At 38.9% G+C, this 22273-nt stretch overlaps 1 protein-coding gene and 1 non-coding gene across 4 annotated transcripts in view; both read left to right on the top strand.

Moving 5' to 3' along the window:
* Positions 1-21384, top strand: part of Dip2b (disco interacting protein 2 homolog B) — a 236713-nt gene extending 215329 nt beyond the window's left edge. For all 3 annotated transcript variants that reach the window (XM_046435717.1, XM_046435718.1, XM_046435720.1), the window contains 11 exons: positions 772-883; positions 3210-3319; positions 3786-3916; positions 7221-7389; positions 8160-8330; positions 10014-10075; positions 10920-10977; positions 12713-12787; positions 14041-14218; positions 15017-15140; positions 17315-21384. In XM_046435717.1, the coding sequence (XP_046291673.1) occupies positions 772-883; positions 3210-3319; positions 3786-3916; positions 7221-7389; positions 8160-8330; positions 10014-10075; positions 10920-10977; positions 12713-12787; positions 14041-14218; positions 15017-15140; positions 17315-17567 (1443 nt within the window). In that variant the 3' untranslated portion in view covers positions 17568-21384. The remainder of the gene's footprint in view (positions 1-771; positions 884-3209; positions 3320-3785; positions 3917-7220; positions 7390-8159; positions 8331-10013; positions 10076-10919; positions 10978-12712; positions 12788-14040; positions 14219-15016; positions 15141-17314) is intronic.
* Positions 5059-5158, top strand: LOC124087511 (small nucleolar RNA U13). The gene has a single exon (XR_006850102.1). It is a non-coding gene; the product is annotated as a small nucleolar RNA U13 (small nucleolar RNA).
* Positions 21385-22273: the final 889 nt, after the last annotated feature.

Genomic DNA, 22273 nt, shown 5'->3' on the forward strand with positions numbered 1-22273 from the left:
ATATGAAAATTGAAGTTAAATCTGTATTGCATCATATCCTAATGTACTTTAAAGCAGAAGGCAGTCTTGGCCAAGGTACTAAAATGTTGTAGAATCCTAATTTATTTAATATTTGTTTCTCTGAGAACTGCCACTCTGTCAGCAACTTGAGTCTGTAGCATAAAAGCCATATTCACCTCAAATGATTTTATTTTGAAGTTTGTTTCAACAGAATGCCCTTGTTATATCCTACAAAGTAGGTCAGAAAAGTAGGGAAGGGAATTTATTTCTATTGAGGCAGTTTTTGAGCAAAGTAGGTCAGTTTGCATTTCTGTGCATAGCTGGACAGTGTCTGTGGGAGCGTCTGTCTGCATTTGTGTCCTCACATCAGCATACTTTCTAGCCTGGTCACTTTCCACCTTCTCTAGACTGACACACACTGACTCCAGACATTCTTATCTGTCTCCTCTCATTCCCTGAGCATACAAAATCCATGTCTTACTTTATTCAGGTCTTCGTAAAATCACAGGATTCTGGGATCCATACTGAGAATATAATTATGAAATATTTGAAAATCACTGTTGTAAGCAATAGCTTGTGTTGTGAAGAAGTCTGCTGTTCTGAGAGAATTAAGTGTTACATATTTCCAGAGGGCAAAGTGTAAAAGGAAGATATTGACTTTATTCTTTGAAAAGCTGATACTACCCTGACTAGTATGGTGTATGAGTTGCTTTTAGCAGCAGCCAGAGGTAGAGCTAACCCTCCTGATGCTCATTGCTGTTTGTTTTCTAGGTCAGCAAAGCAGCATGTATTCTCACCACTCAAACCCTAATGAGGTTACTAAGGTCCCGAGAAGCAGCAGCAGCTGTGGATGTGAAAACCTGGCCAGCCATCATTGACACAGGTAAAAGGGAGATTTCTCCTGAGCTGTCATGGGAGCTAGAACATTTACTGAGATTTCCTAGATCCTGTGCCAAACACATTGACATAGCTTTTATGGCACACATTCCATCTGCTAAGATAGAGGCAAAAACCCAGGATCCAATTAGCCTAAAGTACTCGGCAGTGTAATAACCAGGCACCGAGAAGTTACTCTTGGCATCATTGGAAGTTCATTAGGTTTTTATGCCGGATGTGATCCATTACTTTTCTATGTATGGCCATGTAAAATAGTGAGATGATCTGATCCATGATTTTCAGGTGTGATATAGTTGAAACAATATCTTACAAGGAATCAGAAAACCTGGTTTCTGGTTAGAGCTTTATTATTTCCTGTCTAACCTTGAAATTACTCTTTTCTAAAATACTGCCTACCCCTGCCTGACTCACATTTATTGAGAAAATCAAATACGATATAATATGAAAATAGGTTGAAAACCACAATGTGCATGAATTTTAAGTGGTATTCATATTAAAGGAGGTAAGACCCAGGAATAGATAGAAAATCAGTGGAATAGGGAAGAGCATGGGTTTTGAACTCAGCCACTTTTAAAATTCTCAGGTTTTTGCTACTCTCTGAGTATTCTTACTAACCTAGATAGAACTGACCATAAAATGGGAATTGTAAAGATTGAGTGATGTAAAATACCTAGCATAGAATCATAATGATAACATCTGTTACTGAGCCTCTTTGATGTGTCATTCACTTAACACATTACCTAATTTTATCCTTACTCTAATCCTTTTAGTTGGCTGCTATGTTTGTTTGTTTGTTTTAAGTACCAGGGAGTGAGCCCAGGGGTACTTAACCACTAAGCTCCATCCCCAGCCTTTTTTTTTTTTTTCTGTGAGATAGGGTCTTGCTAAGTTGCTGAGGCTGACTTTTAACTTATGATCCTCCTGCCTCAGCCTCCTGAGTACCTGGGTTTATAGGTACACACCTGTAAATTACCATGCCTGGCTTCTAGATGGCTGCTATTTTTACCCTCATTTCAAAGATAAGACAACCAAAGTACAGGGAAATTAAGAAAACTGCAGTATACGGGGTAAAAGTGGGAGTTCATAACCCACTTGGATCAAAGTGTGAAATATGATATATCAAGAACTATGTAATGTTTTGAACAACCAACAATAAAAAAAAAAAAAAAAACTGCAGAAGTGAAATGCAGACCTGGCCAGTTTGGCTTATTGCCTACCTCTTAACCATTAATTTCCTCCTACCCTGTTTTCATAAAGTACTTTATAGTAACTACCTCCACAATATTTATATGGGTTTAAATGCAGAGATGATAGTATTTGTGATTATTGTGTGCCAGATGCTGAGCTAAATTTTTATATTTGTTATTCAAAGGCAGAAGCACTGTCGTATATAACACAAATGGTATATATTATTTGTGTTGGTATTAATGATACAAACCGATGTGCTGTGGTAATGGACTCAGTGACATTGCAGGAAGACCTAAAATATGGGCTGTGGGTACAGACAAGAGTAAGGTTTCTTTTAGGTACATGAATGGTCTTGAGTGACTCAACCTTACACAATGATAGGTCGAAGGTGATGGATAGAGAAAGTTTTTGGACTGACCAGAAATGGGCACCCATGACATGGAGATTTAAAACTCAGTATTTTTTCTGTTAGGACATGGACATTGAATGGTTGGGTCACAGACATCCTTGGTGTTGACATACTCATAAAATGGGAGAATTATCATAAATGAGAAAAAAATTACCAATTCTAAATTACCAGTCTTAAAGTCTTCCAGGTAAACTTGGAGGAAAACTGTCTAACTTTTAAAGCTTCCCGTGATTAATAGAACATACACTAAATTGTAAATAATGAACTTTAATTGGAAACCAGCATATCAACAACTAATGCTTTTTGAGCATGCACTCAGTCAGTTGTTGTCTTTAATGTGTTTTGTGTGAATTAACTTCCCAACAGTTATATAGGTAGGTATTATTTTAGAGATTCATTTAAAGAAGAGGAAAACAGACACAAAGGCCACATAGCTGAGAAAAATAGAACCAGGATTTGAACACAGCAGTATGCTTCTTACTAAACTTCTGTTAAATAAATTGACCTGATGTAGATTTACTTGTTGTATTTAGATTGTCTAATGTTGTCCTCAACCCCAACCTGCCTCAGAGAGGCTTGGTTAAAAATGAGAAGCCCAGGCTTTTCAAATTCCAGAAGCTAAATTCAACCATAGCAAAGCCACAGAAAACCAGTTGAAGAGTAATAGTTTTCATGTTCCAGCATGTCTGATTGATGTTTTTTCTTTTCATTGCAGATGATTTACCCAGGAAAAGGTTACCTCAGCTGTATAAACCACCTACACCTGAGATGTTGGCATATCTTGATTTTAGTGTCTCCACAACTGGCATGCTTACAGGAGTGAAGGTAAAATTATTTGGGTGTATTCACTCACTCATCAAAGTCTGCTGATATGCCAGATCACAGAAAAAGAGATGACCACTGTCCCGGAGACTTTAGATGTAGAGGCCAACTGGTTGAACTAGAGGCCAGTAGGCGGAGGATCAAGGGTCCCTTCTATATTCAAATAAAAGCATCAGCTCTTCCGGAATACATTATCTCAAGGAATTTGGATTTTGAAGTGTCTGAACCTAGCATAGATCCTAACAAATAATCAGATTTCTCATTAAAGTCAGTAAGCAGTTGTAAGTTCACATATAAAATGCAGTATTAGCTAATGAATAGAAATGTGATGTCTAATTTAGATTTAGGTTAAACTTTAAGGAAATAAAAAATATTCGTTTGATGAGTTTGGGGAATTTAAACTTTTCAAAGCTGTGTCTCTGTCTGTGGGATGCCAGTTCCATCCTGTTCCATGTTCCTTACTTTGCAGATGTCCCACTCTGCAGTTAATGCTCTTTGTAGAGCCATCAAGCTCCAGTGTGAGTTGTATTCTTCTCGGCAGATCGCCATCTGCCTTGACCCTTACTGTGGACTTGGCTTTGCACTCTGGTGTCTCTGCAGGTAGGGATGAAAAAGCCAAAGAAACAGTATGTGTGGGGTATACTTGGAATATAACAATCTTCTTCTTCCTTTTGCTCTCCTAAATTCTATAATGTTTCAGTAAAATGCTGATGTTTCTAGAATTTATGCACCTTATCTGTATCTGACGTTGTTTAGTTTTATTTGTATTCCCCCTTTTCCGTTCTGTTAGTTTGTTTTGGTATTGGGAATTGACACATCAGGGCCTCACACGTGCTAGACAAGTGCTCTACCACCGAGCTACATCCCCAGTCCTTTTTATTTTTTATTTTGAGACAGGGTCTTTCCAAGTTACCCAGGCTGGCTTTGACTTGTAATCCTCCTGCTTCAGCCTTCCTAGTTGCTGGAATTACAGGCATGCACCACTGAGTCCAACAACTTCTGTTAGATTTTTGCCTCATACAAAATGGCAGTGATCTTGTTACCTGTTCTCTGCTCCATCCTGTAATTCTTGTTTTAGAAACAGAGCCAAATAAAAGGATGATTCTTGGATAAAATATGACATGTTTTGACAGCCAGAATATACCCCCTAAGCTTGGCAGAAAGGAATATGATGGGATAGGATGACAGCATGTGGCTGGGAAGTGGCATGTTTGCCCTAGGCAGATTGCTTTTTGAGAAATAGCAGGTCCCATCTTCCACCATCTGCCCAGAAAACCTTATCTCAGAACTGCATCTTCACCTTCTGGGTTGACATTATGAATGCTTCAAAAATGCCTGTAACATCCTCCTTCTACATGCCCATCTTTGTTAGGGTAGGTTTGTCTACTAAGGTACCCGAAATAGGAACTTGAGCATTATTTTCAACTTCTATATCTTTATGTCTCACATCTAATGAAATATTCTTTCCTTTGGCTCAGTTATTCCTGTGCCTTTGTGTGTAGCACTGGCACATACTTGTAATCTCAGGAAGCTGAGGCAGGAGAATCACAGATTTGAAGCTTTCCTCAGCAACTTAGTGAAACCCTGTCTCAAAATAAAAAATATTAAAAGGCTGAGAATGGCTCAGTGGATCACACTAGATTCAATCCCCAGTACACCCCAACACACACAAAAATAATAAGAATAACTATTATTATTTTTTTTTTTATTATTATTTCTGGGTCTTTCAGAATTAAAAACAGCTCCTTTTGTGGCTCATATTGTATGACTGGGTTTTCACACCATTGTCAGATATGCCTCCCTCAAATCTAGTTATGACATTGGCATATTACCCATCTGTTGTGGAAAAAATAATTAATAAGGATTACCCAGACCTAATAACTTCAGTCTCCAGAGGTAGCAATCACAAAAATGCAGGATTCCTGAGCTCCTGGTGATTCTGATCTAGATTATATATATGATATGTGACTCTGCCATTCCTTTCTTTTTATTCTGACTTCAATGTCAGGGTTCAGGCCCACATTATCCTTTACCTTCACTATTGCTGTAACCACTTCTGTCTCTCAATTTTCAATGGTTCAAGTCTCCCATCCCTACTCCCGAGTTGCTGGTTTTGCCCCAACTTAAAGCCACACTTTTAAGAGTAAAGACTGACTTTCTTCATAAGACAGTTAAGCTCTTTTATAGTTTGGCCCCTGCTCTTTTGGCCTCACTTTCTCCTTGTACCCTGTGCCCTAGGATTTCACTAGAATGCTATTTCTTTTTTTTCTTTTGTTTGTGGTATGGGGATTGAACCCAGGGGCACTTAACCACTGAGCCACATTCCTATTAATAAAAATTAATTTTTTATTTTGAGACAAGGTCTCACTAAGTTACTTAGGGCTTTGCTAAGTTGCCAAGTCTAGCTTTGAACTTGGAATTCTCCTGCCTCCAGCCTCCTGAGTCAAATGGGGATTATAGGCGTGCACCACTGTGCCTGACTAGAATGCTATTTCTGACAGCTTTACATACTCCATATTTCTTTGCCTTTGCATATGCTTTTTTTTTTTTTTTTTTTTTTATCCCTCTTTTTTTTTTTTTTTTTAATTTTTTATTGTTGGCTGTTCAAAACATTACATAGTTCTTGATATATCATATTTCACAATTTGATTCAAGTGGGTTATGAGCTCCCATTTTTACCCCATATACAGATTGCAGAATCACATCAGTTACACATCCATTGATTTACATATTGCCATACTAGTGTCTGTTGTATTCTGCTGCCTTTCCTATCCTCTACTATCCCCCCTCCCCTCCCCTCCCCTCCCTTCTCCTCCCCTCTTCTCTCTCTGCTCCCTCTACTGACATTCGTTTGTCCCCCTTATATTATTTTTCCCCTTCCCCTCACTTCCTCTTGTATGTACTTTTGTATAACTCTGAGGGTCTCCTTCCATTTCCATGCATTTTCCCTTCTCTCTCCCTTTCCCTCCCACCTCTCATCCCTGTTTAATGTTAATCTTCTTCTCATGCTCTTCGATCCTACTCTGTTTTTAGTTACTCTCCTTATATCAAAGAAGACATTTGGCATTTGTTTTTTAGGGATTGGCTAGCTTCACTTAGCATAATCTGCTCTAATGCCATCCATTTCCCTGTAAATTCTATGATTTTGTCATTTTTTAATGCAGAGTAATACTCCATTGTGTATAAATGCCACATTTTTTTTATCCATTCATCCATTGAAGGGCATCTAGGTTGGTTCCACAGTCTAGCTATTGTGAATTGTGCTGCTATGAACATCGATGTAGCAGTGTCCCTGTAGCATGCTCTTTTTAGGTCTTTAGGGAATAGACCGAGAAGGGGAATAGCTGGGTCAAATGGTGGCTCCATTCCCAGCTTTCCAAGAAATCTCCATACTGCTTTCCAAATTGGCTGCACCAATTTGCAGTCCCACCAGCAATGTACAAGTGTACCCTTTTCCCCACATCCTCGCCAGCACTTGTTGTTGTTTGACTTCATAATGGCTGCCAATCTAATGCATATGCTTTTCTTCTGCATGAAATATATTGCCCCTGTTCTCACTCCCAGCCACTCAAATTCCTACTCCTTTAAGCCCCAGCTCTAGTGCTACCTACTCAGTGAACCCTACCACCTTTGCCCCAGCTTTCTTAGCTTGAATGAATTGCTCTTTATTTTGTGAACTCTGTGCCCTTTATTCACATCTGTTACCACACCTACTACAGTCTGCTTTATTTTATGATTACTGTATCTTGTGAATTGCAAGGGAATAAGGTTGATTCTTAGATCTTCAATCTAATGCGACCCCTCTACTATCCTTCCCACTCAGTAAATATTTGCCAAGTTTATGACATTTTGAAACATCTTAGGATGAATTGATAATATCAGCTTTTGCCTTTCTTCATTACAGTGTCTATTCAGGTCACCAGTCCATCTTAATTCCTCCTATGGAGTTAGAAAATAACCTTTTCCTCTGGCTCACCACTGTCAACCAGTACAAAATAAGGGACACTTTCTGCTCCTACTCAGTAATGGAGCTTTGCACTAAAGGATTGGGAAACCAAGTGGAGGTGCTAAAGGTAAGAAGCAACTACCACAAGTAACCAGTTCTAAGAGATTTTAAAATAAGGGGCCAGGGCATGCTAATACCAGAGTAAGAGTTAGCAGACATATTTGCCTGTTTCTAGCCAGACAATTAATGGATATTTTGTAAACTTTAAGAAGTTTAACCCTTCTTACTTCCTAATTTAGTGTATACTTTCAGAGTCTAACCTGGGTCTTTGTGGAGAAGGCAAAACTGATTGAAAGATAAAAGGGAACTATAACCTCCCATAGAATTTTCCCAATAGAATTTAAAACCTCAAAATATGAGAGATTGGAGACTGTCCCGTAGCTAAAGGTAGCTCATTTATGTGTGTATACAGTGATAATATTTCTGTCATACGAGAAAGTTGGAAAATACTGAATTTTCTTTGAGAAGTATGACTTCAAGAATGAAAAAGAGACAAAAGGTTAGATATCCAAAGTTCTAGATTTATTTTTCTCTTAGTCCCAGAAAATAGGAAGAAATCTAAGGTTCAGAAATGAGAAAAGATAGAATGTATTATTGAAAAGTCTAAGATTTTTAGATAAAAGAGGAAAGAAATAGAGAACGAGCAGATTTATATGTGGGTAATTATTTTAATGGAATGTTTGTATTTTCTTCTTTTCTAAAAGCTGTTTTTTTCTGTGTGTATGGGCCAAGAAAATATTTCCTCAGATTTTCCTGACCAAAGAGAGAGCAGTGATTCTACCTATTCAGTTCTCTTCTGATCCTACTAACTCAGCTTATGGCATGGGTATCTTATAGACAAGGGGGATTAACCTCTCCTGCATCCGGACCTGTGTGGTGGTGGCAGAGGAGCGGCCCCGCATTGCCCTCCAGCAGTCCTTCTCCAAGCTCTTTAAAGACATTGGTCTGTCCCCTCGAGCCGTCAGTACCACTTTTGGATCAAGAGTCAACGTAGCAATATGTTTACAGGTGAGGTCAAAATCTAGTATGCTAGGGGCTGAGGTTGTGGCTCAGCGGCAGAGCGCTCGCCTAGCACGTACGAGGCCCTGGGTTTGATCCTCAGCATAAAAATAAATAAATAAAATAAAGATATTGTGTCCAACTAAAAGCTAAAATTAAAAAAAAAAAAAAATCTAGTATGCTAGCAAACAAAGAAGGAATGTGAGGTGCCCCAAGCATAGGGCAGACTACTAAGCTTGAGCTCTAGTTCAGCTCACTTGCTGTTGGACTTTGGGCTTTTTATTTTGTCCTCTCTTTGTTTCATTTTTCTCTTTGTAAAATAAAACAACAATCTCATACTTCACAAGGTTTTTTGCAGAATCAAAGGGTTAGTAGGTCAGAACATTTAGAGTGGGCCTGGCAGACAGGCACCAGTGTAAATGCTTACTCTTGGTAGTAGTGATGTGGTCTGTGATGATGAATCAAGAAACTTTCTGAGTCCTATTTGGATTTTATTTATCTGTCTTCTCCATATTTTGCACTTTTCCCCCATTGAAAACAAAACACAAATAAGCCAGTATTCTCCTTTTCAGTCAGATGGCAACTTGGGGGTGAATCATAGAAAAGGGACCAAAACTGATTTTATGCAATTTGGAGGCTAAAAAGGCAGATATAGGTGTGGACAAGAGTGAGAGTAAAAGGGATATGCAGATGGATACTTTTGGGTTTTCTCTGACTGTAGTCATGTGACTTTCAGGAAACATCATGGTGCTTTCACCTTGCAGCCCCACCGAGGACCCTTACTATCAGCTGTGGCAGTATTGATTTTGAAAATCCATGGGATGGTGGCTTCTCTCATTCCTGCTTGGAGCCCAGGGGTGGAAATCCTCTTCAGCTTGATAATGTTTCAATTCTGCTATAATCTGTGGTGAAGGGAGGGCAGGAGGCCTCCTAGGGAAGGAAAGGGGAAAAAAAACTTCAGGAAGTAGTCTTTTCTATCCTGCCTCACTTGGTTGAAGAGAAAGTAGCTTTTAAAATAGAGTGGACGACCAGGAGTGGTAGTGCAGACCTGTAAATCCCAGTGACTTGGAAGGCTGAGGTAGGAGGATCATAAGTTCAAGGCCAGCTTCCGCAGCTAATGAGAAAATTTTAAAAAATATGGGAGAGCTGAGGAGGGAGGGAGGAGGATGAGGAAAAAGGGAAATACTAGGGAATAAATGATATTGACCAAATTATATGGTTATATCATGTGCATGTACAAATATACAACAATGAATCCCATTATTATAATGCACCAATAAAGAAATGGAATAAAGAGAGAAGCTAAGGATTTCATGTGATTGAGCAACCCTGGGTTCAATACCCAGTATTGCAAAAAATAAATAAAGAGTGCTTACCTAACATGTACAAGATTCTGGGTTCAATTCCCAGCATGTCAAAAAATAAAATTAAAAAAAAAATTATAGATATATAAAACATATATATGCATCCACATAATTTGCTTTTTATTTTCTATATGTAAAATTTTGCTTTTTAATTTTACACATATATGTAAATAATAAAATAGAGGGGGTGTTTTGTGCATATGGCTAAATTATCTATTTCTTTTCTTTCTTTTTTTGATTACCTATTTCTTGATTTGGAAATGTGAAGTAAGGAAAAGATGGCTCATTTAAATTTTAAAATTAACTGCATTGATTTGTTTTTCTTTAGGGAACCTCAGGGCCTGATCCAACTACTGTATATGTAGATCTGAAATCATTAAGACATGACAGGTACGTAGGATTGATTATGCTTAGGAAATCTAATAGGGAAAGAACACAAAGAATTCTGATCCTCAAAGCCAGCATTTCCCTTCTTTCCTTTTATATTTGTATCTCCCAGTAGCAGCATGGGAAGAAATTCATTTTTATCATTTATTCACAATAAGATTTTCATTTATAAAAAGAAAGCTTTAATTCTCACAGTGGTTGCACTATTCTTTAATATTAAAATGTAATGCTTTTTGCCTGTGTAAAAATACTTTGTGACTGATATAAATTAAAGTAAAATGTATAGTCTCTTTCCTCTGAAAGTCTAAAAATAGAAAAGATAGGATAGGCATGATAAATGAGGCAGAGTTGGGTTTTTGAAACAAGACTTTACCTGAACCCCATGGGTGAAAACCTGTCATCTCCTCCTCACTGTATAAGGAAATTTTAGTTCTGTCTCAAGGTGACCACTGGACAGGACTCCTAGACCTTTTCCCAGGCCCCACTGGTGCACGTTTCCTGGTGTGTCTCAGGCAAGGACCCAACCTGCACAGGTGGCAGGCCTCTCTTAGGCAGTATTCTTACCCTAGGAGATTTGCCCCTCACCCCAAGGACATTTGACAATGTCTGGAGATGTTTTGGGTTGTCAAGAAAAGGGTTGCTACTGACATCTAGTGGGTAGAGGCTAGGGATTGTTGCTAAACACCCTGCAACAAAAATTATGTGAACCAGAATGTCAGTAGTGCTGAGTTAGAGAAACCCTGCCCTTGAAGGAGGAGAGACCAATTAGGGGTCATGGGAAGGTAGTAGATACGGTAAAATCATTTTTTAGAGATGCTTGAATACATTAACCACTGTTCCTCTGCAGGGTTCGTCTTGTGGAACGGGGTGCTCCCCAGAGTCTGCTGCTCTCAGAGTCTGGAAAGGTACTTTCTCCTGCTAAATTGTTGAGATGGTGGGCCTTGTGGCAAGGTGGGTCACTCTAAAGAGACTTGAAGCCAAGTGAAATACTTGTATCAAAGGCAAGACTTATTTGAAATCTGCAAATAATTCGACAGTTTCATCTTAGCTAATACTTTGAAACTCACATGGGTACATAAACAAGGATGCTGGACCTTCTGACTTTACATAAATTTTTTAAAAATCCAGTGGAAAGTTATTTTTATTGGCAAACCAGCAAAATGGAATGTTTATTATATACAAGGTGGATAGAAGAACAAAGCTTAAAAACAGCCAGGTCTGTCTTTATAAATATTAAAGTTGAAAGAAAAGTCAGAGTGGAGAAGAGATTAAACATACTGGAGAGTGCACCCCATAGGTTAAGGTTTCTTGGTTAAAGTGAGAATTTATATGTGGAAGACAGTTTTTTCACTAGGGGCTTGCTCTGTATGATGTATGATGTGTCAGTCCCATGGGAGCTGACTCTGATTTCTCTTTGCCCTTGTGAACTCCTCACAATGGCATGGGGTCAGTATTGCCTCATCAAATCTGTGTTTGCCACAGTCCAGAGTTAAGCATGCCACTGGAACAAGAATGAGTGCAGGTCCTGGCCCAGGTTAAAGGGAGTGGTTTTCTTCTCTTCCTTCCTCAAGGTTTTAGATATTTGAGTCCAAATAATCATAGTAGGGTTTCTGGAGTAACTTCAGACTATAGAAAGCCAACATAAAAAAAGAGATTCAAGAATGGGGTTGTGGCTCAGTGGTAGAGCGCTTGCCTAGCATGTGAGGCACTGGGTTTGATTCTCAGCACCATATATAAATAAGTAAAATAAAGGTCCATTGACAATTAAACAAATATTAAAAAAAGAAAGAAAGAAAAAAGATTCAAGAGGGCAGGATACAGGTGACCAGAGAGGTCTTTCTTTTGGTAAGCTTTGGGCCATTCTTTTAGCCAGCACCTATTTCTTCCTTTTTGTCCTGCGGAAGATCCCCGGCACGTAAGGATGTCTTTCATAATTCCAGGAACATGGATGTCTTTTTGTTCCTCTGTAAAACTGCCCTCATGCTGTCCTCTCTTACTCATGCAGTTCCCCTCACTGTAGCCCTAGCTGATGGCTGCAGTGGAATCTCTCAGACTATCCCTCCCTGCTCTTAGAGTTTCTGTTTTACGGGGTTTATACTGTCCTTCCTGTGAACTAGACAGATCATGAAAAAGGGAGGTTATGTGCTTAAGTTATTCTACAGAATCTTGTTGGTGGTCCTGGTCAGCAGTTTCTCATTCCTCTAAAGAGATAGTAGACTGGTTCCCTGTCTTAATTTATTTTTTATATAAGTTTTTTTACTATTTTTTTAGTTATAGGTGGACACAATGCCTTTATTTTTATTTATTTATTTTTATGTGGTGCTGAGGATCAAACCCAAAGCCTTACCCACGCTAGGTGAACACTCTAACTATGAGCCACAACCCCAGCCCCTCTCTGTTTTATTTTTGAGGGTGAATCTTATTAGACTTCTGGTCTCCCCTGAGCTGAGGAAGATTCAGTTGGAGCAAAACACAGGATGTCCCCAGTTAACCCCTCAGGTCAGGTACTTCAGTGATGGTTACTTCCATCAGCTTCTCCTATTTTTGCCACTCCCACATCACCAGCAGGTCATGGCACATTTCCTAGGGGTCATTAGATTTACTCAAACCCAATGTTTGTATTTTCCCTTTGATTCTTAGATTTTACCTGGAGTGAAAGTGGTTATTGTTAATCCTGAGACCAAAGGGCCTGTTGGAGACTCTCACCTGGGTGAGGTGGGTATTCCTTTTATTTTTACTCTGGAAAGTCAGTAGCAAAAGACTTTAGAGTTCACGTTTCTAAAAGCTAGTAAAACTGTGAACTTAACTTCCTTCATTGTGAATAGTTCATTTTCTATAAGGCAGGAGTCTGAAGTAAACAGGGAGGGGAGATTGAGATGAGATCTAGTGAAGATTTAGGGCTAGGGATGTAGCTCAGTGTGTACAATACTTTGTCAGTTATGTGCAAAGCCCTGGGTTCAATTTCCAGTGGGGAGGGAGGGAGGGAGAGAGAGAGGGAGGGAGGGGAGAGAGAGAGAAAAAAAGAAAGAAAAAGAAGAAGAAGAGGAGGAGGAGGGGGGGGAGGGGGAGGGAAAATTTAGGTTCCCAAACTAGATGTAATCCCAGATCTGTCCACTGTCATTCTATTAGCTAGAAAGGAAATTGCAAATCCTATTTGTTCCCACCTATTAAAGGCTGGAAATGAAAGGAGCCACATATATAAAGTTTTCAAAATGTATGCAAGTGTTGTTGTATTCTAAAATATATCCATTTTAGTGTTTGTATACAAATATTCAAAAACTTTTCTTCCCCCCAAATCTTTGAGGGACACTGTTTGATCTTATAGTTTAGTGGAAAGAGTCTTGTAACTGCAGAAGCCAGGTGAGCTGGGCTTCACCAGTTATGCTTCTCAACACTGAGCGAGTTAGTTCTCTCTGGGTCTCTCCCGCATTTATAAACAACTTACCTCAACAACAAAGGAGAATCATGATAGTTAATGCAAAAAGTGTCTATCTCATAATTCTCAATAAATAATAGCAGCTGTTACTATCATGGTTGTCAGCTTTTGCTATTCACAATGTCCTGTGGTATCTCCCTGAGGGCTTTGTACCATAGTTATACCAGAAGCACAGCGATGGCTGCTTGGTACAGTTGTGGTACTCTGGAAGCATGTGAGAAGTGAGCCAGAGAGGCAGTGCAGCCCCCAGTGCCAGCCAACTCTAGTTTTTCCTCTTAGGTAAATTACTCAACTCCTTGTTTTTTCATCTGTAACATGGGGATAATAATAGTGTGACCTATATTGTCACATCCTATATGTTAGGATCATCAGAAATCAGGCATATATTGTTTGCCAACTGCCCTTATTGCTGCAATTGTGTTATTAATGTGAAAATGAGATTTTACAAAATCATAAAAATCTGTCCTAGAAAAATTAAATTGATATAGTTGTCTATTCCTGTTGAAATGTGACCACTGCCCTTTTCTTGTAGATCTGGGTGAATAGTCCCCATACAGCCAGTGGCTACTACACCATCTATGATAGTGAGACTCTTCAAGCTGATCATTTCAACACTCGCCTCAGCTTTGGGGATGCTGCTCAGACACTCTGGGCTCGGACAGGATACCTTGGGTTTGTCCGCAGAACTGAGCTCACAGCAGCCACTGGAGGTATCTTCCACCACTCACTTCTCCCCATTTGAGTTGTTTCATTGGCTGGCTTCCTTCCACCTGTCTGAGTAGTATGAAGTGTATTTAATTGTCCCCGTCAATGCCTCTTGAACCCATAAGTGAATTTATATGAATTTATTCATTTGAGGTAACACTGCTCTCTGAAGTGTCTGGGAGGGGAGCACTTAGGGGAATTGCATGAGCTTCCTGGAACCGAGTATTAGTAGTACTGGACAGCTGTAGAGATGGACCTGAACATGAGTAAATACCCAAGGCAAAATGAGACTTCTCAGCCCTATAGGGCTGATTCCAAACCCTTAACAAGCTCCTGGGACAAGTGTTACCTGTCTCTCGACCCTGTACACAGTTTGGGGACTTGAAAGAACAGCCCTAATCCTGGGAATGGGGTGAGGGTGGTAATTCTGGGGAATCAGTTTGCTTATCATGTTGGATATAAGCCTGTGGTTTGAAGGCTCTCATGTAGCATTTCCTCCACCCCCTGCCCTGTTGATCAACATGTGTTCTCTGCTGTCCAGTTTTAACCTTTCTTCCTGGCTGGCATTAAAAGCCACTTGAAAGTACCCAACACTAACTGCACCACACACTGAAGAACTGACACAGATAACTTGCTACACTTTAAAGGTCTAAATTGGACCTTACCTTAGCTCTTTGCAATTGTTCTACACCAAGCAAGGTCCATCATTTTTCAAAAGAGCACATATGAACCCTGTGCTTTTAACTCCAACATTATGTTGCATTCAGCATTTGTCTGAACCATATGTATATTCTTTTTGTCAGAGCGTCATGATGCATTATATGTGGTGGGAGCTTTGGATGAAACACTGGAGCTGCGAGGATTACGATACCACCCAATTGATATTGAGACCTCAGTGTCTCGAGTCCACAGGAGCATTGCTGAATGGTAATTTTGCCCACACTGTTCTCTACCTCAGCTTTAGTAGTGATTAAAAACTAATCAGGTTAGTCAGCCATTCATTCCAAACACCTACCTACAGATAGAACTCCATGGCAAGTTAAGAAAAATAATGACTTTTGTCTTGGATGAATGGTCTGCTATGGCAAAGCCTATTCACAGGAGCCAGAGAAGGCTACAGAGATACCAGGGAACACTGAAGTTTATTCTATGGAACACTGTGGAACTGAGTCTTTTTTAAAATCCTTATTTATTTATTTATTTTTGTGGTGCTGGGGATTAAACCCAGGTCCTTATGCTTTCAAGGTAAGCACTCTGCCAACTGAGCTATATTCCCAGCTCAAATTGAATCCTTTTGAAAGAATAAGCTTTTAATTAGAAGGGACTAGCAGATCATCTGCCTCTAGGAAGTTGGTGTAGTATGGTAGGAAGAATCATGACTTTAAGGTCAAAAGACTTTTTGTGTTGGGTTGGGGGTTACTGGAAATTAAATCCAGGGTCACTTTACTACTGAGCTACATCCCCAGTCTTTTTTGTTTTTTGAGACAGGGTCTCACTGAGTTGCTGAGGCTGGCCTTGAACTTGAAATCATACTGTCTCAGCTTCCTGAGTAGCTGGGATTACAGGCCTGCAGACTCCACTCTCCACACTGCTTTCTTCATCAGTAAAATACTCTCTTCCACTTCCAATTGCCAGCAGGGTCAAATAAGCTTTTGTTCTTAAATTGTTAGTGGGGAGCAAATTAAAAGAATCAGTGTTATTTTCTCATCTAATTCCCCTCTCACAGCAGGAATTACCCCTGTTTTCCCTGATAAAGATCATCCTACCTCATAATGACTTAAAATGAAAACCCTGTGGTTTTTACCTGGGCTCTTCACTATATAGAACACATCCACTGTCTTTTCTACTCATTTAAAAGTCTGCATCCTTCACCAGTTTTTTCCCCTGCTAAATAGCCAGTTTTTCTGATAGTGGTTCATGCTTTCCATGTACTACTTTTTCTAAAGATGTCTTGGTCAGAATCTCTCCCCAGAATAAGACCTGAATGACACTCTGACCAAGGCAAGAATGTCTTTCAACAAAAAAGTATGTGGAAAGCATGCAGAGAAACTGTATGCCATGGCTACATTCAGATGTTAGATGGTTGGCTTTTATTGCAACCAGATAATTGTTTTTTAGTTTTCCTTAATGATCTGAACCTCTTTTTAAAGTTTAACTCTATATAAACAAGTCAGATCATATGTTCTAACATAGTATTTAGAACTAAAGGAGTTACTGTCTCCACTGTATCTTACAGCACTTTTACACATAGGGAACACTTGTGTGGGACACTTATTAGCTCATGTGAGGTCAGACAGGCTCTCTTCATGTTCAGTTTAAGAATATTATCTTAGATGGGGCTAGGGAAGTGGCTCAAGTGGTAGCGCGCTCATCTGGCATGCGTGAGGCACTGGGTTTGATCCTCAGCACCACATAAAAATAAAATAAGGATATCGTGTCCACCTAAATCTAAAAAATAAATATTAAAAAAAAAAGAATATCATCTTAGAGCTGGACGCAGGAGCATATGCTGTAATCCCATCTACTTGGGAGGTTGAGGCAAGAGCATTACAAGTTCAAGGCTATCTTGGGCAACTTAGACCCTGCCTCAAAATAAAATTTAAAGGGCTGGGGATGTAGAGCTTATCCACAGAGCACCTTCTTAGCATGTAGGAGGCTATGGGTTCAATACCTAGTATCACAAAAAATAAACAGATAAAATTTAAATTTATTTTTATCTTAGAGCTCTTTTGTTGCAAATAACAGAAACTCTCCTCAAAAAAGTTTAAGTGAAAGAAAAAGCCATACATACATTGACTTAATTTTCTTCGTGATTCTTTGTACCTCTGGCCATCCTAGAATGTTCAAACACACGTGTCCTCAGTTCCAGTGACCAGCTACAAACTGTAGTCCTCTCCAATACCCCAGGAGATTTTGGACGGCTCGTTTATTAGCTGTGGTCACTGGGTCAAGGTCATGTATTACAACATGACTTTTGGCCTTCTGGTTGGGATCCAGGAGAGAAAGCAGTTCTCAGAGAAATGGGCATCAGTCTTGGCAGGTACTGTAAAAGATGGTTGGAAATGTAATGGCACATTAACTGAATGTTATTGAAATTTCAGTGCTGTGTTCACGTGGACCAACTTGCTTGTGGTGGTTGTGGAACTGTGCGGCTCTGAACAGGAAGCTCTAGATCTGGTTCCTTTAGTGACCAATGTGGTCCTAGAAGAGCATTACCTCATCGTTGGTGTTGTTGTTGTGGTGGACCCAGGTGTCATCCCAATCAACTCCAGAGGAGAGAAGCAGAGGATGCACCTCCGTGACAGCTTCCTGGCTGACCAGTTAGACCCCATCTATGTGGCTTACAACATGTAGCTATCCTTGTAGGGGCTGTCAAGGCCATCCCAAGAATCAGACTGAAGACCCATGGCTAGGAGCTGGTTTCCAAATGATGTGAAATAAGCTGAGATGCCTGCATTATATCCTTCATCTCATCCTGTGGAATTCTGCAATCATACAATACACAGGAAAGGGGATTCTGTGGTGGCAAATGAAAAAAATGTTAACAGTCTATTAGACCTTAGCTTTGACCAGTGTGAGCAACACGTAACTAAAGCAATTATTTGCATGTTGCATTTTTTTCATCTGTTGTACATATTTTCGTATTTTTACCTAATGCCATTTTAGAATTTTTTTTAAGGGAGTTTAATGAATTCACATGAAGGGGTAGTCTGAATTATACAGCTACCCGCTCTGTACTGTATTTTGCTATTTTCCCTTAGCTAGATATTTTGTGGGTTTTGTTAACATAAAATTACTCAGCTTATTTTCAGTCAGCTCATAAGCAAATCAGTTAACCCACAGAATATGAGAATTACTTATATATATATATATACATATATATGTAATTCTTCACTGTAAAACATTTTGATCAGTGTTTTAAACATGTAAATAAGAATACATATAATTTAGCTGAACAATTGAAAAATTGACACATATAATTACAGCGACCAAAGTAGAAACATTTCTACTTTGAGAGAATTCCAATATTCTCTTGATGTAGTGATATTGATTAGGTGACTAAAAAGTGCAAATTGCAAGTTTTGCTGCACATTGTTCTGTCTTTGTTGGCTGGTATATTTTATAAACTAAATCTACCTATGTTTGTTTTTAAAGCTTGCATTCCCAATGTCAGCTTAAGCTTCTAAGGATTCAGTCTGTATGAGCTGAAAATCTCCATTTAAATCGAAATTTAAGAAAAAGCAAAAATATATCAGATCCTACCTATTCAAAGGAACCACAATAATTGATTCTGGCCCTGGTGTTGGAACTATCTTTCACATTGAGTGACTACAGAATTTAGAATATCCTCTTTTTCCAGGCCCTTTAATCTGCCTACAGTTCATACATAGAGCTTTTGCTTTCTGAAAATTGAGGAGTGCTCTCTGTCCTTTCAGTTCATAAGGGAAAAGCATTTAAAACCAAGAATAATAGACTGGGAGGGCAGTAGGATCAGTGATCACATGGAACTGTGAGGCCACATTACTGCACATCTCAAAACTGACCAGATTGCTTTGCCAGAATAGCCAGGCTTATGTTGAAATAGGGGAAGTCTGATGTATGCAAGAAACTCTTATGAAATAACTGTTGTCCAGGCCAAGCAGACTGAGTGTGAAACTGAGTTTGGCCTCTAGCTCAGTTTCCTTACTTTGGTCTGATACTTCATGTATTTGAATATAGTTAAATTTTATTATTTTTTTCTTACAGAAATATTTTTTAAAATTAACCTCAAAAGTGAAAAGAATTAACTTGTTAAATCAGAACGGTTCTCTTTGAACCATTCTGGTCTATTATGTAAATATTTATTTAGACTATTTTAATAATACATATTATTTACCCCACTGTAACATCATGTAAACTAAATGTGTTTTTAAACAATTTGTAAGACTTGTAATTACCCTGAAAATAAGGTTTATAAAGCAAAGACCAGACCCTTCACTAGGGCAGCACTCCCAGGCCGCCTTTACGTCTCATGACTCAAAGCCATTTTATGACTGACTCCCGTTTACATAGTTATTTTTCTCCCAGCTCATTCTCCATAGAGGGAAGACCTCGAGATACTTTCCAGTTCAGATCTCTTTTTCAGTGTTTCAGAGGGAATTAATTTACATGGGGGAGGTTCTAGCATGTACAGAAAAGAAGCATTTCCACTGGGGCAAATGCAAAATCCCAGCGTCTAGCAATGGTTTGGTTTGCAGAGAAAATTACCTGCTTATTTGAAATGTAACATTCTTTAAAACAATTTTTAATGACTAACAAAAGCAGGGGAGGCTGAGTATTAATTAGTTCTATTCTCCATAATCTCTCAATTGTAAGAAGCTATAAGCAGTCTCTTTCCTACGGGTTGGTTGATTATTCTTAGAAACACGAATAGGGTATCAGCATCTAGCCACACTGTCAACTATAAATGTATTGTGAGCCACATCTGTAATTTATGATTTTCTAGTAACCATATTTTAAAAAATAAATAGGTGATATTGATTTTAACATATTTAACCCAACATATCAAAAATACTTTTTGAATGTGAAACAGTATAAAAATTATTAGATGTTTTACTTTTTTCATACTAAGTATTTAAAATCCAGTGTGTATTAAACACATCTTGATTTGGACTAGTCATATTTCAGTGCTTCAGTAGCCGAACGTTAGGCTAGTGGCTACTGTATTGGGCAGCATAGACCTATATTCATTCCTGCAAGTTCAGTATTCCATTCATCTCAGAGTATGGCCAACTCCCATTCATTTCAGGCTGATAATCTAGTTTTATCAGTCCTCAAGCCTCCATTTGTCTTTATTTCTTTTCCTTGCTGATGTGTAGCTGCTTTACTAATTTCTTGCATATCCCCCAGAGTGGACTGTGCTAGTGGAAGAAAGAAAACTGAGAGCTGTCCTTGGGGAACCTCATGACTAACTCTGGGAAAGTGTTCCTAGGATGAAAAAAGAGTCCAATCTTAGCCTCCATGGTGTTTGTGGAGTCATCTGCAGATTTAAGGTCTATCTTAAGGTTTATTGCAGACTTGAGTTTAATTTTTTTTTTTTCTTGATAACACAGTGCTCTTTTTCTTTCCACAGTAAGTGGAACTTTTGTGGTAGAACTGACTCTTAAAGCAGGCCTAAAAGGCCATTACTGATAAAATAAACAACAACCCCCAACCTTCCCACAGCCTTTCCAGTCCTCAGAAACACTTTCTGTCTGGGTTTTTATGCTGTGGGGGTGGAGGCAACACTTAGCAGTATACCCTCATCTTAAGAGAAATCTTCTGGTTTTAAAGTTTCAGAACCTCTTCCTGGTTCTCAGCAGAAGCAACTGAAAAGTTCTTAGAACTAGTGATACAAGCTATCTTGTGCATCAGTGAGACCCTGGAATGCCCATCTCGCTAATTGACATCAGTGAACCCATATAGTCTTTAATTCTTGCTGCACAAGGGCCCAGTTCTTCCCAGTACACAGCTCTCTTTTCTCCTGCAGTTGTGTTGCCTGGGGCTGTTTAGGGACCATTGCCTCAGTTGGTCTGGTGTGTCTCCTTTAGTCCCTGGGACAGTGTTGGCTTAATGCTTTCCTTGAATCAACAAAGGGCCTGAGGCCTTACATTTGTGTTAAGGTCTCTCCCCAGGCACGGTGCTCAATATCTTGGCCAAATAAATTACTTTTCTTGAATATCCAGGAATCCTTCAGACTAAAGCAAGAGGAGTTATCACCTCACCCTCAAAACTCCAACATGATCTATGCCTTAGTGTTATTTTTGTTGTCTGCTTTGATGTAAAATCAGGAGTGTTTGGAGCAAGAAGCTGCAGTACTCCAAATACACAATAGGCCTTTTCTTTACCATTCATACCTTTCTGGTTTAGGTATATATATAGATGGGCCATGTTATTTGTCCAGAGAAAGAGATTGTAAAAATATAAGAATAATTTTTTAGTCCTAAATGCTGTTCTGTTTACCTTCTGTCAATATATTTACCTGTGTCAAATTCAAACTATAGTACTGTGTAATTATGTATAAATTTTTTTTTATTTATTTGAAATTAGACTAGATATACATTTTTAAAATTTAACATCTGGCTGGACAGTGTTCTATTAACTCATCAAATGTGTTTTCCTTTGTCTTGTGTTAATAAATATTGATGCCTGATTGTGTTTAATCCTTCATGCATTCGGTGGGGGCTAGGGAATTGAGAGATTTTTGTGTGGGAGTGTGTCTATCTATATGCCTAGCTATATCCCCGACCAGGAATTGGTAGATTTTACATTGAAGTTCAGGCAGTAAGACGCAACAGTAGCTGGAGTTATGTAAGGAACACAGATAACCAAACTCAAGTGTGATTGAAGGAAGTGAGGTTAAGGAACAACTATGTCATTTGAAAAATTGAGGAGCTTCAGGGGTTTTTTTTTTTTTTTTTTTTTTTGGTAGTGAAATCAGGGGTATTTTGCCACTGTACTACATCCCCAGCCCTTTATTATTTTTATTTATTTGTTTATTTTGAGAAATGATCTTAATAATTTGCTGAGGGTCTCACTGAATTACTAAGACTAGTCTCAAACTTGAGATCCTCCTGCCTCAGCCTTTCCAGTCACCAGTATTACAGATATGCACCTCTGTGAAGAGTTTGTTGTAGGACTTTATTTTTTTGTGGTTCTGGGGATTGAACCCAGGGCCTTGTGCATGTAAGGCAAGCACTCTACCAACTGAACCAGCCCTGTTGTAGGACTTTTTAAAGGTAATGATTATACTTCAGTTTCCTCTTACCTACATGGCATTTGGTAGTTTTAAACTTTGGATCATAAGCTTGAATTCTTTTTTTAAATATTCTTTTAGTTGTAGATGGGCATGATACCTTTATTTTTACACAGTGCTAAGGATCGAATCCAGTGCCTCACACATACCAGACAACTGCTCTACCACTGATCCACAATCCCAGCCCAGTAAGTTTGTTTTTTATAATCTGTAATAGGGCTGGATTTCAGCTTTTCCTAAAAATTTGCTTTTTTTCCCCTGGTTTTAGAAAACCTAATGGGAGTAC

The sequence above is a fragment of the Marmota monax genome, unplaced genomic scaffold (assembly GCF_021218885.2).
Source record: "Marmota monax isolate L192 unplaced genomic scaffold, Marmota_monax_Labrador192_F-V1.1 WCK01_AAM20220418_F8-fsc00012, whole genome shotgun sequence".
NCBI classification, from domain to species: domain Eukaryota; kingdom Metazoa; phylum Chordata; class Mammalia; order Rodentia; family Sciuridae; genus Marmota; species Marmota monax.